The following is an 18,212-nucleotide window of genomic DNA, read 5'->3' as shown; positions in this document are numbered from 1 at the left end:
GCATGCTTATCAATTAGTAGAACTAGCGAAATGAGGGCTATCGTTTTAGCGCTCACCAGTTAGCGCCACTGTAGAGTAAGGTCCTGTCACTTGCTAGTAGCGAAGACAGTGACACCAACTGGTGAGCGCTAAAGTGGTAGGAGGACTATCGCATTTGCACTCATCAAGATGGCGCCACTGTAGAGTAAGGTCCTGTCAATCGCCAGGGGTGCCAACTGTTAAGTATAAAAACAATAGCCCCCCATTACATTAGCACATGAAAATTGTAGCGACTGACAACTCTAGCACTAGGGCTCTGGCTGTGTTGTTACCATGTTGTGTAAATACATACAGCCAGAAGAAGAGGTTTAGGGAATTTACGAAATTACATCGCCCAGCAAAGAAGCTCAAAGTTGCACAGCGTGCTATGGAGAGGGCTATGCTTGGTGTTTCTTTGCGAGATCGAATCAGAAATGAGGAAATCTGTAAACGAACTAAAGTCGCTGACATAGTCCGACGGATTAGCAAGCTGAAGTGGCAATGGGCTGAGCACATAGTACGCAGAACTGACGGCCGATGGGGCAGCAAGGTTCTAGAATGGAGGCCGCGTACCGGAAAACGCAGCGTTCCCACAAGGTGGACCGACGACATCGTAAAAGTAGCAGCAGGGAAGCGCTGGACACAGGCCGCTATCAATCGACCAACGTGGAAAGCATTGGGGGAGGCCTATGTTTAGCAGTGGACGTCCTATGGCTGAAATGATGATGATGATGATGATTGCCCAGCAGGTCACTATTGAAGTAAAATCCGCAGTGGGAAACTGCGTAAGTCTTGCTCCAAAAAGACATAAGTGACGCTATAGATCGTGCAGAGAGCTGTGATCACTTTTAAACTTCGGTCTCGCGATCGCAACACACGACGCTGCGTTATGCGGCTGACGCATATTGCGACGGAACAAGAGACTATTCTAGACGTTTTTGTGATTATGAGTCCGTCATCACCGCATACTGCAACGTTGTGCATTGCAATCGCGACACCGAAGCTTAAAGGCGGGTCCAGACATGTATCATTTGCCCGATCCGATCACCGTATCCGTATCGTCGACGCGTATCGTGATCGCATATGTGGACGGGTAATATTACCCGTCCACGTCTGGACCCGCCTTACGTGGCCTAGTCGTGTCGTGACCATGATCGCTCTGTCAATAACGTAAGAACGGAGAAGGAAATAGCAAGGAGACAGTAAAAAGTCCACAGACTCCTGCGCAGGAACTGCTGCCGCTCGCGCTCCAGCTCCTCCAGCTATCTTTTTTTTTTTTTTTTATGTGATAGGAGGCAAACGAGCAGACGGATCACCTGATGGTAAGTGATTACCGTCGCCCATAGACACCCGCAGACCCAGGGGCGTTACAGGTGCGTTGCCGGCCTTTAAGGTAAAGATACGCTCTCCTCTTGAAAGCTTGCAGGTCGTATCCGTCCGGTCGTATCTCCTGCCTCGAGTACTGCTGACCTCGTCCAGCTGCTTCTGCTGCTGCAGCAGCTGCTCGCGCTCGGCGTGCCAGCGGCGCTGGCGCTCCAGCTGCTGCTGCAGGAACTGCTGCCGCTCGCGCCCCAGCTGCTCCGCCTGTCTCCTGCCTCGAGTACTGCTGACCTCGTCCAGCTGCTTCTGCTGCTGCAGCAGCTGCTCGCGCTCGGCGTGCCAGCGGCGCTGGCGCTCCAGCTGCTGCTGCAGGAACTGCTGCCGCTCGCGCCCCAGCTCCTCCGCCTGTCTCCTGCCTCGAGTACTGCTGACCTCGTCCAGCTGCTTCTGCTGCTGCAGCAGCTGCTCGCGCTCGGCGTGCCAGCGGCGCTGGCGCTCCAGCTGCTGCTGCAGGAACTGCTGCCGCTCGCGCCCCAGCTCCTCCGCCTGTCTCCTGCCTCGAGTACTGCTGACCTCGTCCAGCTGCTTCTGCTGCTGCAGCAGCTGCTCGCGCTCGGCGTGCCAGCGGCGCTGGCGCTCCAGCTGCTGCTGCAGGAACTGCTGCCGCTCGCGCCCCAGCTCCTCCGCCTGTCTCCTGCCTCGAGTACTGCTGACCTCGTCCAGCTGCTTCTGCTGCTGCAGCAGCTGCTCGCGCTCGGCGTGCCAGCGGCGCTGGCGCTCCAGCTGCTGCTGCAGGAACTGCTGCCGCTCGCGCCCCAGCTCCTCCGCCTGTCTCCTGCCTCGAGTACTGCTGACCTCGTCCAGCTGCTTCTGCTGCTGCAGCAGCTGCTCGCGCTCGGCGTGCCAGCGGCGCTGGCGCTCCAGCTGCTGCTGCAGGAACTGCTGCCGCTCGCGCCCCAGCTCCTCCGCCTGTCTCCTGCCTCGAGTACTGCTGACCTCGTCCAGCTGCTTCTGCTGCTGCAGCAGCTGCTCGCGCTCGGCGTGCCAGCGGCGCTGGCGCTCCAGCTGCTGCTGCAGGAACTGCTGCCGCTCGCGCCCCAGCTCCTCCGCCTGTCTCCTGCCTCGAGTACTGCTGACCTCGTCCAGCTGCTTCTGCTGCTGCAGCAGCTGCTCGCGCTCGGCGTGCCAGCGGCGCTGGCGCTCCAGCTGCTGCTGCAGGAACTGCTGCCGCTCGCGCCCCAGCTCCTCCGCCTGTCTCCTGCCTCGAGTACTGCTGACCTCGTCCAGCTGCTTCTGCTGCTGCAGCAGCTGCTCGCGCTCGGCGTGCCAGCGGCGCTGGCGCTCCAGCTGCTGCTGCAGGAACTGCTGCCGCTCGCGCTCCAGCTCCGCGCGCTGTGCCTCCATGCGCTCGTTGCGCGCCTCTGACTCTATCTCCCTGAGGAGAATAAAGCGTGTTAGTAAAGAAAATAAAGGAAGAATCGCCCTTAAGGCGTGTATTGACATTACGTAGCTGCACACTCGCGGTACATCAATTGAGAAAAGCTGCCTCGCAATGTCGATATACCCCTTAATCCAGACTACTGACTCGATCCAGCAATAGATTTAATAGCACGCTATGATTCCTGTGAGCCGCTAAAATAAAGGCAGGAACAGTGACGTAGCATCCTTTAGACAGGTCCTGTATCATTTGTTGGGGGACCCATCTAAATGGTCATTAGATTAAGTGGCCCTTTTCATCTAAAAAATGCAAAATTATAGAAATTTCTTACGCCGATGCCTACTCTATTCGAAAAAGCCTGGCACTGGGACCTTTGTATTCCTAATTACTTACGAGAGCGTGGCGTTGAGGGTCTCGGAGCTGGCGGCCAGGTCGGTGGCGGACCAGGACAGCAGCGAGAGGCGCGAGGCTCATGGCGGACGAGCTGCGACAGTACTTACCAGAAGATGCTGGATGCGATACGGAAAGACGAGCAAGGACCTGTTTATCACCAGGACCTCACGAGCAGTCGCAGTAACTGGATCGCGCTGCGTGAGAGCGCACTCCTGGCACACAATCAGGCGAAGTTATGAGAAGAAGTGATGACATTTATCAACGACTAGCTTTCCGCCCGCGGCTTCGCCCGCGTGGAATTTTGTCTGTCACAGAAAAACTTTATCGCGCGCGTCCCTGTTTCAAAAACCGGGATAAAAACTATCCTATGTTCTTTCCCGGGACTCAAACTATCTCTATGCCAAATTTCATCAAAATCGGTTGCGAGGTTTAAGCGGGAAAGCGTAACAGACAGACAGACAGACAGAGTTACTTTCGCATTTATAATATTAGTTGGGAAGTTGGGATAAGAGCCCGACGCGAAGTACCGTATTTGTGGTGTCAAGCCCCAGAAGGGGGAGAATTGACTATGAGAAGGGACATGGATCAGAGAAATTTGTAGGGAGTCAAGCAAAGCGCCCGGGGAAAAGAGCCCAGAGCAAGTACCCGCGCGCTCTCCCGAGATTCGGTTCGTACGCCGTGAGGCAGGAAGAACCATGGGTGGTGGTGGGTCAAGTACTTACGAGAGCGTGGCGTTGAGGGTCTCGGAACTGGCGGCCAGGTCGGTGGCGGACCAGGACAGCAGCGAGAGGCGCGAGAGGCTCATGGCGGACGAGTTGCCCTCCTGCCGCAGCTTGGCCGCCTCCGCCGGGTCGTTGTAGCGGAACATATTCGTGCGGCCCAGGAGCAGGATGCAGCCTGTATAGAAACAGTAATTTTTACAACAAACTCTGAGAAAATTATACTTAAAGGGAAATGAAGCATGTAACATGCTCGATATTATTATAGAAAATAATAAAAAGAGAAAAGTTAGCCCTTCTGGGGCACTTTACATGTCTCCTTATCTTTTGGGCCCTACCAGTGCTTCGAGACAAACATATGCCAAATGCTGAGAAGAAACGCCGGAACAAACTCAGTCACCACTTATTGCCAGGAATTATCTAATGGTAAGAATAACCAAATTCGAGTACATCAAATATGTGCAGACTGAACTGACCACGCATCCTTGTCATTAATATAGTCTCGAACCTTGTAGTACCCATAGAAGAACTAAAGTAACCGATATAGCACGCTAAATGTTTCTTAAGTGGCAATGGGATAGCATAGTGAAGGTCTGCAGGCCTCTCTTGAAGGTCATGGAAAGCACCGGAATTTTAGCATAGTTATAGTGGGTATCTTTTGTCTATCTGTAGAGGTCTTTTGGTCAAAAGAATGCGTCATAAAATTCAACCTTGGCTGAGCTTGGCGGGCTTGTCGATGAGCACGGTGTTGAGCCAGCACAGTGCGGCTTGAAGTCAGCGGTGCCTATTAGGGTCTTGGCCTCGAGTTTAGCGGGCAGCGGGGCGGGAGCGGCGGCGGTGCGGGAGCGGGGCGGGCGACGCAGACCCGTTCTCGAAACAAGCGGGCAGCTCGCGCGGCGCTTTAGCGGCGAAGTGTTGTGTTCGGGGTTGTGTTGTCGAGATATTTGTTTTTATTCGCAAACGAAATGTCTGAACAACGGCGACAATTTTATTTCGATTCAAATTTATTCCTAACGCTCGATTTATTGTGGGCAAAAGAAGGAGTGCGCTGCCCGCTTGTTGCCCGCTCCCGCGCCGCTGCCCGTCGTTGGAGTTGGCTTGTATTCAGCCGTACGATGAAGGACCAAAAATGTTCCAAGTCCATCCTCGGCCGAGCTACCGACCTTGGCTGAGCTTGGCGGGCTTGTCGATGAGCAGTGTTGAGCCACCACAGTGCGGCTTGAAGTCAGTGGTGCCTATTAGGGTCTTGGCCTACTGCGGGGAAAGAATATGTTCCGACCTTGGCTGAGCTTGGCGGGCTTGTCGATGAGCACGGTGTTGAGCCAGCACAGTGCGGCTTGAAGCCGGCGGTGCCTATTAGGGTCTTGGGCTACTGCGGGGAAAGAATATGTTCCGACCTTGGCTGAGCTTGGCGGGCTTGTCGATGAGCACGGTGTTGAGCCAGCACTGCGCGGCGGGCGCGGGCTGCAGCGTGGCGGTGCCGTGCGCCAGCGTCACGCGCGCGTGTAGCGGCAGCACGCCCGCGCCGCTGAGCACGATGTCTGGGGTTGGCTTGTAGTCTGCCGTGCCTATTACCGTCTCGCCCTCCTGGGATGCAACAAAAATATAGTCAAAATCGATTCATAAGCACGGCTTCATTAATGCGCTTCTCGCGAAAAAACCTCATATTGACGTGTTTGTTGACAGTATGGCTCAGTATATTTTGGAGGTATACAATTTTCTGTCGCATAGTATTTAAGCACATATTTATGTAAATCGTGTATTTTGTACTTCTACCGCTGATGGACGTCTTGGGTAAAACTGTAAGTCCACAGTGAATTATATAAATAAATAAATCATTTCAGCCCTGAGTGCCCAAGCAACTGCACTCAGGAGAATTTGATGAGTGCTGCTGACAACGCCACTCTTGTGGCAGAGTTTTGGGCCGACACTGTGTAGGTTTGTTGTCGACACGAAAAGAAGAAGAATAAGATTCATCTCAGCCAATGTTAGGCTCAACGCAAAGGAGCCACCGATCACACACATTTAGGCCCGGTTTTTTGATTCGTAGTTAACGCAACCATTGGTCAAATTTTGTTACTAATGGTTAAATATCTGCAAAATGCGTTTTTTGAAAAAGAGTTAGCATGACCATTAGTCAAATAATTGACAAATAGTTAAAAAATTTAACCCTCGAAATTTGGGTGGTTAGCAAGATGGCCGATGGTTAAATTTACCATCACAGCTGATTTTGCTGTCAACCTTCTATTCAACGTCTATCGCGCTTTGCAACAAAAATCAGTAAATTACCTATTGGTACTATGAATTTGAATGCAGCTAGATACTTTGATATGTTGGAGTCTGAAGACTCATCAGACGATGAAGTTTATGCGGAGTATGTATTGTTGAGACGCCCAAAAATGTTTAAACCAAGACATCCACCGTTGGAGACCTGGGATGAAGTGGATTTTGTTCAACGCTACCGGCTATCCAAAGAAACAGTGTTGTGGTTAGTCAGTGAAATAGGGAGCTACCTGAAAACACCTACTACGATGTGAGTTGTTGTAACATAATATAAAATCAAAGTATAAAATCATTGGAGGTTGTTCATTCTTATTCCTACCTTTCATTTTGTTTGTTTTAGGAACCATGCAATTAGTCCTCTGGAGAAAATCTTACTTACGTTAAGATTTTATGCTACTGGGACTATGCAACAATGCTCTGGTGATTTATTTGGGATCTCCAAATCAGCGGCATGTAAAGTGATTCACTTGGTGTCAAGAACTATTAGCACCAAATTTATTCATTTAATTGCAATGCCACAGTCCAGCGAAGAAGTAAAAGAAGTTATGGCTAAATTCTACAGCATTGCAAAATTCCCGAGTGTAGTTGAGGCAATAGACTGCACACATATACGTATTATGAGCCCAGGTAAATACTAACTACTTTATGTAAAAAAGTCTAACCCTACCCTCAGACCAAAGAAATAGCTCAGTGAATCTAAAAGTACCTACCTACATTGTAGATATGTATTAATCCTTCAAGCTCCGCGAATCTAGACACAAAATAATCAATTGTTATGACATTAATTAATGCCGTCTGGGACTCAATCGGTTAAAATAATAAACCTTTAATATACTTTTTATTTTATTTCAGGTGGTGATAATGCTGAGCTATACAGAAATAGGAAAGACATATTTTCTATTAACACTCAAGTGGTAGCTGATGCGGACCTTAAGATAAGGGATATTGTAGCAAGGTGGCCAGGTTCTGTGCATGACAGCACTATTTTTAACAACAGCAGGGTAAAAGACATGATGAGCTCCCAACAGCTAGGCAGGTGTTGTCTTTTAGGGGATCGAGGCTATGCCTTAAAAAAGTATTTGCTAACCCCACTTACAGATCCTCAAGCTCCTGCTGAGAAATTATACAACGAAAGTCAAATAAGAACAAGAAATGTTGTCGAGCGAACTTTTGGTGTGTGGAAACGAAGATTTCCATGCATAGGCTCACAATTAAGAGTAAAGCTTTGTAATGTTCAGCCAATAATTGTGAGCACTGCAATCCTCCATAACATTTGCATAATGAAGAAAGAAAATTTGCCAAGAGGTGAAAATTCACTAGTACAATTAATGGAAGAAGAAAATCTGGTACTTCCAATGATCACTGATAATGATAGGCAATATAGAAATGATCTTATCATATCATATTTCAGCCCTATGTTGAACGCTTTGGAAGATCAATAATAAAAGCTTGTAACAGAATTGTATATTGTATTGTATAAGTATTATACTACTTGTGTGCTAACAGTGACTCATCAACTACCTACTGCGTAATACTTTTCTTTATTAGGCAATGAAAACTTTCATAATATATATTTTACAAAAAACTTGTGTGCTTATTTTGTTTCCTAATAACCAAATTTTAGGTGGTAATGGAAAGTGAGTAAACGTGTATAGATCAGAAAACATACAAAGTTACAATTTCAACGTACATATAGATATTATAATAATGCAAGGAAATAATAAAAATAGAAGTTGAATAAAAAAAAACAAGTTTTATGCAGGACTCAATTTATTTAATTCTAATTTTGCTTTTTCGATATCATATCTACATTTTTGTAACATAAGCTCGTACATCTCTTTTTTATATTTGATTTCTAGCTCATGGAGCTCTTGCTTATGCTTCATATTCATTTCATGCTCTTCTTTGGCATATTTAGCCAAATTTAGGTCTCTTAATTCTTTCTTTTTTAGAAAATCCATTTTCTTTTCAGTGTGCATAATTATCTTTCTTCTAGTCTCTGATGGAGTAATATTAAATGCAGGTTTTCTTTTTTGTTCCGAAGCTGAAACAAAAATAAAATAAATTAGTTTACCTACTGCACTACTAACTACTACCTTCCTAGTTCGAGCAAATTTCAGTGAAACCTACCAAATCTATGTAAAACCACTTATGTACCTGGAATGCAAATAAAGAAATTTAATTTGATTTGATACATTAATTATAAATGCATTCTTGAATTTCAATTACCTATAATAGCCTGGAGGAGTAGTTCTTGAGTTTATTCATTACACACATACAAAAATACAAAATTTAGTACAACATAATTATTAACTTACACAATTCTTTGGAAACAGGTTTTCGCAGCATGGCCTTCGGTGTGGATGTATCAAATCCATTGGAGAATACTGAAACAATCATAAGGCTGTTAAATTATATGTATACAATAATAATATAATGAAAACAACATCAAAATATATATTTTTTACCAATATTGTTGGGTACATTTTCCTTTAATAAACACTCTTCAGACTCACAGAACTCACTATTCAAATCCATTTGGTTATCTTGGGTGTTGCCTGTAAGTATAATTTAAGAAGTTATAAATTAACAATCTATATAATTGTCTCATTTAATTTTTTGTATCTATATGTAATAATAACGAACTATTTATGAATACTTACAGTTTTCCACTAATGACTCTTGTGACAAATCTAAATAAACTGTAGTGTCTATATCAACAGCTGGCATCACATTTTTAGTATCTGTAAAAAAAAGTTAAATTATTAGCATACAAAAAATTTAATTAATTCAAAAAGTTGAGGCATACAATAAAGAATGATGGCATATTGATTTATGTAGTACCTATTTATAATATTTTTAATTTGCATGTCTATCCCAGACAATACATGACATGTTAGACTTGAAAATTTGTATTACCATGTTTTTGAGCAAATAAATGATTTTTATTATTATACTTTCACTAAACTTTAGCGTCACTGTCGTAAATTGCTGGAAGGCCAGATATAGATTCCCCCATAATTGAATTTATCCATTCAGTTGCTTCTGATGGCTTTGGAGGAGGTGGTCCACCTCCAGTTTGCTTTATGCCTTTTCTTTCTGCAGCAATTTCCTAAAAAATGTACAAAAACACTTCGATTACTTACACTGTACCTACAGACAAAAATACTGTAAAAAATAAACTAACCTTTCTTGCAGTTTTTTTCATGTTATTATATTTCTGCTGCAACTGATTAATTGTTCTAAACTTTGTTGCATCAGAATTGAATTCTTCTGCCAACAATTTCCAAGCAGCATCTTTTTGGATATTGCTGGTATGATCCGTTTTTTTACACGTAATTACGGAGTGATCTTTTAGAAGCATCATTAGTTTCGAAATTTCTTCATTTGAGAAATTAGAGCTGCGGTCTCTATCAACAAAAAATAAGTTTTAGTACTCGCGTCGGTCGATCTTAATAGACACAGGAAAAAAATATGTATAAAGTTGAATATCTACTTACTTGTTAGATTTTTTAGACATTTTGTCATTTATTTGCATTTGCTTTAAATTCGATAATTTGCTATTTACTTTGCAGACTTTGACTGACAGTAATGTCTGTCTTCTTCTTTTTTCAATTAAGGCTTCGTGCGTTTTATTGCACTTGTGGCCAGTAATTATATTTAATTTGAAGTGACGTAACACAGATTTCTTTTATTTAAATACATTGATGTATGTTCACGAACAGTTAATAGTTAACTAATAATAAATTTACTATGATATTCGATTTAATACACATTTTAGAAAATCAATCGAAATTGATAACAAAACGCATAAGTTTCCCGCCAAGAAGTTTCTGTCCCAAACTGTCAGTGTTGCCACATTAAAAAAATGTCTTAAATAATATTATTTGACATTCGTGGAAAAACCTTGTATTATTAATGGCAATATTTTAACTAATTGTTAAATGGCAATGCCAGATTTTGTATGGAAGGTGGCGTCTTTTTTTTTTCGCGCGGCCATCGACCAAACTTTGTTTTTTGATTACAAAATAGTGTAATAAACCAAACTTACTATGACATGTATACCTCTAAACTCAGTCTGAACTGAGTTACGAGCGTTAGAAGTTTGATGATTTACATACTAGATTTGCTTTTTGCGCGCAAGTTTTACAAAACTTGCGCGCAAAAAATATTAAAAATTGCAACAAAATATTCCGCTATTTTTTTATTGCGCTGATTCTACTCCACACTGATGTCTGGAGCCTTTAATAGATGGTATTGTTTGTTTACACATACAATGTCACTATTTTGTTGCAATTTCATACAAAACTTGTGCGCAAAAAGCAAATCTAGTATGCAAAATCATCAAACTTCTAATGCTCGTAACTCAGTTCAGACTGAGTTTAGAGGTATACATGTCATACTAAGTTTGGTTTATTACACTATTTTGTAATCAAAAAACAAGGTTTGGTCGATGGCCGCGCGAAAAAAAAAAGACGCCAATTTCCGGCATTGTCTTTTGACTATAGTTAAAATTGGACTCAAAAAACGATCAGAGACGTAACTGGTTGGTTTAGCATTTAACTATAGTCAGAATAACAAATGGTTATTTGGCTTTTAACTATCCATGAAAAAACCGGCCCTTAGTGGCACGCAACCAGTGGCCTAATTCACGTATGTATTTTGACAGTCAAGATCTCGCTGACGTTCAGAAGTAGTCGTCCCATTGAAAAACAGTTCTAAATCCGTATTCACAAGGGTCATTTCGTTAGAACGATTACTCGATAGGATCGCAACTCAGCGATTTGTTGTCATTGAAGTTTTGTTAGGTCGTCCCATTAAAAACAGTTCTAAATCCGTATTCACAAGGGTCATTTCGATAGAACGATTACTCGATAGGATCGCAACTCAGTGTTTTGTTGTCGTTGAAGTTTTGTTACGTGAATAAGGCTACAGGTGTCCAAGTTTCAAAATGTCCAGATCAAAATGAATTTACGTCATTTTTAAATCACCACACAAGTGTAGCGAGTGGCGTCCTCTTGCGATTTAATATCCGCGACAAGCCACCAACTATATTCACACTAACCTTCAGATGGTACAGCGTGACGCCAGTGGACACCAGGTTATCATCAGTGCCTACTAAGTAAGGCATATCTGAATCCAGCACAACACCCAGTCCGCTCTTCCTGAGACCCAATGTCTGCTCCTGCAAGATCTAATATCTATCTCATTTCACACTCACCTTCAGATGGTACAGCGTGACACCGGTAGACAGCAGGTTATCATCAATGCCCACTAGATGCGGCATATCTGAATCCAGCACAACGCCTAGTCCACTCTTCCTGAGACCCAATGCCTTCTGTTCCTGCAGGATCTAATATCTGCCTCATCTCACACTAACCTTCAGATGGTACAGCGTAACGCCAGTAGACAGCAGGTTGTCGTCAATGCCCACCAGATGCGGCATATCTGAATCTAGCACCACGCCCAGTCCACTCTTCCTGAGACCCAATGCCTTCTGATCCTGCAGGATCTCATATCTCATTTCATCTCACACTCACCTTCAGATGATACAGCGTGACACCGGTAGACAGCAAGTTGTCATCAATGCCCACCAAGTGCGGCATATCTGAGTACAACATGACTAGTCCACTGTCACCTAGCGCCTTCTGTTCCTGTCATTTCACACTAACCTTCAGATGATACAACGTGACGCCGGTAGACAGCAGGTTGTCATCAATGCCCACTAGATGCGGCATATCAGAATCCAGCACAACGCCCAGTCCACTCTTCCTGAGACCCAATGCCTTCTGTTCCTGCAGGATCTAATATCTGCCTCATCTCACACTAACCTTCAGATGGTACAGCGTGACGCCGGTAGACAGCAGGTTATCATCAATGCCCACGAGATGCGGCATATCTGAATCCAGCACGACGCCAAGTCCACTCTTCCTGAGACACAATGCCTTCTGACCCTGCAGGATCTCATATCTCATTTCATCTCACACTCACCTTCAGATGATACAACGTGACGCCAGTAGACAGCAGGTTTTTTTTTTTTTTTTTTTAAAAGATTATTAGTAATTTGTTATTACACAAATTACTAATACTCCCGTTAGCCCCTCGTACTAAGCTAAATATGCTTGTGTCACGAGTGAGCTCACCACAATAGTCGAGCGGCGGCGGGGACCGAACCCGCGTTCCCCGGATCACGAGTCGGCCAGTCCGACCCCTTCACCGTTCGGCTATCGTGGCTTAAATCAATGTTAATATGTTATCGTGGCTTAAATAAATGCAAGGTTATCATCAATGCCCACCAAGTGCGGCATATCTGAGTACAACATGACTAGTCCACTGTCAGTCCTAGCGCCTTCTGTTCCTGTCATTTCACACTAACCTTCAGATGGTACAGCGTGACGCCAGTAGACAGCAGGTTGTCATCAATGCCCACGAGATGCGGCATATCTGAATCCAGCACGACGCACTGTGGTCCCGATTTAATAAAACATGGACATTGATGCTAGAAGCACGAAAAATTTTTTGATGGTTACTGCTATGATAACTAATAAGGCAAAAAAATATTACAATCCTACGACGTCTATTTCGTAGTAAAAAAAAATATATAAATATTTTTTGTATGGAAGAAATTACGTTTCTGTCAATTTTTCGAAATTCTTAAACGATGTCAAGATGCCGATCACACATGTTATAAAACAAGTGATTCTGAGTATTTCATGCGAAGATACTTGTCACTTATCTCTGCGTACTTTTGAGTTATCGAGGGTTGAAAAATCGATTTTTTTATATTTAAATATTTCCACGAAAAATTGCCAGAATTACAATATTACAATATGGTGTATAAGGGACACCTTTGATGACACATAACAACGACTCGCACTCGCGCGCGCTCGTATGCATCAGCTTTTAATAAAATAAAATAAAAATTTAAGGGAAATACTTATACAACGTTGTATGTATAGGTCCGCTGGCCGTCAAAAATTAGCTTATACGAGAGGTTGCCCAATTTACAATATGTCCATCATTGATAACTCACACTAATATCATCTCTCTCTGAAGGATAACAAGTTTTTTTTGTTTCCAGACGCTTTTGATAGGATGGAAGCCCATAAATACTCTCTGAAGTGAGAATGAATCTCAAATTGCGATATTGCCATTTTGACAAATTACATGATGTAACTAGCGCTAACGTTTATCTTCAGGTAGACTGATATGAACCTCCTCTGTTGCAAATTGTCTATGGTACTTTAAGAATGATACAAGTGACATCTTTGTGGAAAATATCTTGATCTTAAATAACAGAAATGTAGCTCATTTATTAAGTTGAATAAAGCCTAGTTTCTGAAGGCCGTATCTTTTCATTTGTAACAATTTATTCAACTTAATTGTGACAATGTCTCATAACGAAACTGTGTCGTCGAGTTCCATCACGAGAGGTTCTCGTTATCTAAATCCGGAAAAATTTTCAACGGATCCAAGTACGCCCGGTGCAGAGCTCCAATGGAGTCATTGGCTGCATACATTCCAAAACTTCATATCAGAAGAGATAAGTAATGCTAGTCCTGACTTAAAATTAAAGCTACTTATCAACTATTTGGCGCCTGGAGTCTTTACTATAATAAAAGGATGTGCCAGTTATGACGAAGCAATAAAATTACTTAAAAAATCATACGAGAAACCTCGGAATCGTATTCTGGCTCGGCACATCCTCTCAACAAGACAGCAAAAGCCTGAGGAATCTATACGTGATTATGTTCGTGCCTTGAAACTGTTAGCCTGTTAACTGTTAGTTAGTGAAAATGGTGTTTTGTCTTCTGGGTCACCTGTGAAAATGGGAGTTCCGCAGGGGTCCATTCTGGGTCCATTCTTGTTTCTTATATACATTAATGATCTACCATATTTTGTTAAGGACTCTTGCGAAATCGTGTTATTTGCTGATGACACATCTTTGATTTTTAATATCGATAGAAGTAAAAATAACTTTGACGATGTAAATAATGCACTAACAAGAGTTTTAAGTTGGTTCACTACAAATAATTTACAACTCAATGCAAAGAAAACAAAATGTATAAAATTCTCTTTGCCTAACGTAAAAACAGTTAGTACACAAATAGAACTTAATAATAATGCAATCGATCTGGTAGACTCTACTGTATTTCTGGGAATTACCCTGGATTCAAAACTCCAGTGGGGCCCCCATATAGAAACTCTGGCGGGAAAGCTCAGCTCAGCGGCTTTTGCAATAAAAAGGATACGGTCATTAACCGATGTTTCAACAGCTCGCTTAGTCTACTTTAGCTACTTTCATAGCCTAATGTCATATGGAATCATGCTGTGGGGCAAAGCTGCAGATTTTGAAACAATATTTATTTTGCAAAAACGTGCGATAAGATACTTGTATAAAATGAAAGCAAGAGCATCCCTTAAGGTTCGGACAAACCAACGCGTGCAGCGATGGCGATGGCGATGGCGACCACTGCGCGTGCAAAAGTTGTTTCACACTGCCGCGACCGCGATGGCGATCACTGCGCGTGCAGGTTGTCACTGTCACCACAACTGTCACGCATATTGTCAATCACGCCTATTCGGCAAAATGGAAACTGAATTAAATTATTTGTTTGGAGCTTTTGATGCAATTGAGACAGTGGAAACACTTTTTCATTCAAGTTTATTCAGGCGGCCATATATTATAGAATGAGACAGGATTACATGCGGTATAGGTAGTAGGTATTGGTTACTCATAACCAAGCTATATTTCTGGCTTCGTTTGTAGTCCCTAGAGCCCTAACAATACCTTTTAATTAGATTTAAAGAAAGGTTTGATAGGAAGGAGGACTGCACTAAGGCTTTCTTGGCCTCAGTGGGGAAAATGAAACACAATGCGGACGGTTGATATCTGGTTTATTACTGTTATGCTATTGCTATATACAAGATTTACATAATGTACACAATTCAATGTGTCCAGTCCAATGTGCCGTCATTGTAGAGGGCCTACGGTGCACGTTCGTTCAGGGTTCATGGGCCAGTCGGCTAGCATGTTGTAGGTCGCGGTCGATGCTGACGTGCTCGTACAGTATCCTTGTGGGCAAGTAAGATTATAACCAATTCATCTTTTTCCTTGAGGGAAAAAATTTGCCCCCATTACCTTTTACCATTGTCGTTCTTATCGTTAAATCGCACAAAATACACAGAACTCAACACAACATCTATCAAAATCAATTTTAATTTTAATTTTTGGTGCAACAGTCATCTTGACATTTACTTTTTTTAAGGCAAAGTGATCTGTGGGCAAAGGAAATTAAATTATGCACCCAAACCACAGAGTACATAATAGTCCAAATATCTTTTTTGTCCTTAATAATAACCCAAAAAACCCAGTTTTGATCAACTAGGTGTTTCTAGTGGCACTAAATTAATGACTGAGACGTTTGATGACTTTAATTAGGTTTTTATTTATGGCATACTTAGAATTGCTCTAGGGCCTTTGAGAAAGCTGCAGACATTTACATTCTTAATTATTTTGTTCTGAAAGAAAGAAAGAAAGAAAGAAAAATATTTATTCGATGCAAGTAGGTACACAGCAAGATAATAACTAAAACTAGACAACAGAACGTCTACAAGCACCAAAATGGCATCAGCTCAGTATACGCCGTGACGGCAGAGAGCGCATCACGACCACTGGTATTCTGCGGATGCCAGTTGAGGTAAAGGGCGCAGCCCGCCCAGGAACAATCGGTTAACGTAACAAGTAATTTTAAACATAGATAGCCTAGACAGATTATTTAATTACATTACTTATGTATAGCTAAGATTCTAATAATAATAAATATAAATTAATAACTACAACCATGAACAAACAACTCATGCACAGAAATTAGTTCTTACGATTTTCTTTTTATGATATGAATGGTATTTCTATAATGCTATTATGTGTGCTTTTGAAGGTTTAAAAGATACTTTTTGTAATTTAATTTAAAAGAATTTAACGTGTGACAATTTTTAAAAGGCGGTGGTATATTATTCCAGCATTTCGTGGCAGAGTAACGGAAACTACCACGAAATGCTGCGGTACTGTGGCTTGGACATCCAAGGCGTGAAGCAAGCCTCACACTCCGATGGGAAAATAAAAGTTTCTCATATAAATATGGCGGACTTTTAGTACGCACAACCCCAAACAGTAAACACGCGTAATGGAGTGCACGCCTAGATTTCATGTTAAGCAGGTTTCCTTGATTGAGAAACGGCGAGACATGGGCTCTACGCGGGATATTGAAACAGAATCGGGCGCAGGAATTCTGCACCCGCTGTATGACCTTTTTAGTGTAACCATAGATACAGTCGCCTATGACGGTATCGGCGTAGTTAAGCTTGGACAGAACTAAAGATTCTGCAGATAATATCCCAATTTTATTTATGAAGTTGAAGAAGCAGGTTCTCAAGAAAACTAGAATAATTTGTTTATTACATAAAAATAAATTCTGATATTGATACTTTATTCTAAAACCTTTTTTATTATTCAAGTAGGTCAGACTAGTGGTATATTATGAATAATTCATTTTTAATTGTGTAAAAACTTTTTAACAGATCCTACTTACTATTTATTGCATCGATTTTGAAAAACAGAAACGTCACAGTGACAAATGTCGCGATGATCGCTGATCGCTGCGTGCAGACGCTGCATAGATCGCCGCGACCAATGACAGGACGCGTTGATGTGAACTCATCGCTACAAATTCATACACGCTGTCTGGTCGCCATCGCCATCGTCATCGTGCACGCCGGCTGCACGCGTTGGTCTGGTCTAACCTTTAGAGAATTGTTTAAAGAAATTGGCATTCTCACGGCCGCTTCACAATACATCTTAAACTGTATTCTATTTATTCAAAAAAATATTACTGAATTCAAAAAGAAAAGTGATATTCACCAAATTAACACTAGAAATAAAAATAAATTGGCTATACCCGCTTTTAGACTTAATAAAGTGTTTGCTACTTTTATGGGACAAGGTATCCATTTTTATAACAAAGTCCCTGATAAATATAAAGAGCTACCGTATAATAAATTTAAAGATATAGTTAAAGATCACATGCTTAAAAAAGCCTATTATACAACTCGAGATTTTCTTAATGATAAGTCATCCTGGGAGTAGGATTATGGTCCTCTCATGCTCGCACTAAAAAGAATTAAAATGAAAAGTAATGTATAAACTAATAATAATTTCTCAAATGTTATAGTGTCATGCTTCTCAATCTGGACTGTTACTTATTGTAGCTTTATTATTAGTTTTTTTTAAAGAGATAACTTGGAATTGTCATTCTCACTAAAATGTCTCTGGGGTGGTGGCGTAGTGAGGCGGGTCGTTACATTCCCTCTAATATGGTCGAGTGAAGCGATGGCTGGTTCACTCGTCATGTCTGTGAACAGGCGCTGCTTTCGGGGACTGGTCAATCCAAGTTATTCAAATTTATGTATGCGAGTCATTTCTACTAGTATCTTAATATGTAAGTCTAGATATTAGCACGTCACTACCTTGTTTAATATACCACGCAATCTTGTATACCCATTCTTATAAGATACACCAAACAAGAATGCATGGTAAATTCAGTGAACTGCTCCTGAATCGAATGTACCTACTACTACTATTTCTATTTATTTATATTAACCGGCAGACAGTGGTGACTGAGTTTGTTGCGGCGCTTCTTCTCAGCACTTGCCAAATGTTGGTCTCGAAGCGCTGGTAGGGTAAAAAGATTATGAGACATGTAGAGGCTCCTTAAGAGCAAAATGACGATTTGTAAGAACTATTTATTAGTCCAAACAAATAAAGAAATTTTGACTTTGACTTTGACTTTAGCCCAAGATTGTGATTTTCACGCTGTGACTGCCGAACAAAATCAAAACGATTTCATGTGTATTGCATTCATATCGGGTATCAACTCTCAAAGAATCCGTCAAAGACTGTTGGAAAATTTGACATTGTCATTCGATGACGCACAGAACCAGGCACTGACACTTGAAACCGCCGAAAAAAGTTTGCACTCTTT

The 18,212-nt window shown here is 42.3% G+C and overlaps 2 protein-coding genes across 2 annotated transcripts in view; both read right to left on the bottom strand.

Annotated features, from left to right (window-relative positions):
* Window positions 1-5,244: 5,244 nt before the first annotated feature.
* The window catches only part of LOC135080836 (kinesin-like protein Klp98A), a 36,469-nt gene continuing 23,501 nt past the window's right edge, over window positions 5,245-18,212 (bottom strand). Inside the window, exon 14 of the mRNA XM_063975561.1 lies at window positions 5,245-5,475. Coding sequence (XP_063831631.1) covers window positions 5,245-5,475 — 231 coding nt within the window. The remainder of the gene's footprint in view (window positions 5,476-18,212) is intronic.
* On the bottom strand, window positions 7,926-8,914 carry LOC135080802 (uncharacterized). The gene is made up of 4 exons (XM_063975524.1): window positions 8,835-8,914; window positions 8,640-8,729; window positions 8,490-8,558; window positions 7,926-8,215 (listed from the first exon to the last, which is right to left on the bottom strand). Exons 1-4 carry the CDS (start codon window positions 8,899-8,901, stop codon window positions 7,926-7,928), a joined length of 516 nt encoding a protein of 171 aa, XP_063831594.1. The 5' UTR covers window positions 8,902-8,914.

This window comes from Ostrinia nubilalis, chromosome 18, assembly GCF_963855985.1.
Source record: "Ostrinia nubilalis chromosome 18, ilOstNubi1.1, whole genome shotgun sequence".
In the NCBI taxonomy this organism is placed as follows: domain Eukaryota; kingdom Metazoa; phylum Arthropoda; class Insecta; order Lepidoptera; family Crambidae; genus Ostrinia; species Ostrinia nubilalis.
The sequence above is the reverse complement of the archived record's forward strand: the minus strand, read 5'-3'. Positions and strand labels throughout refer to the sequence as shown.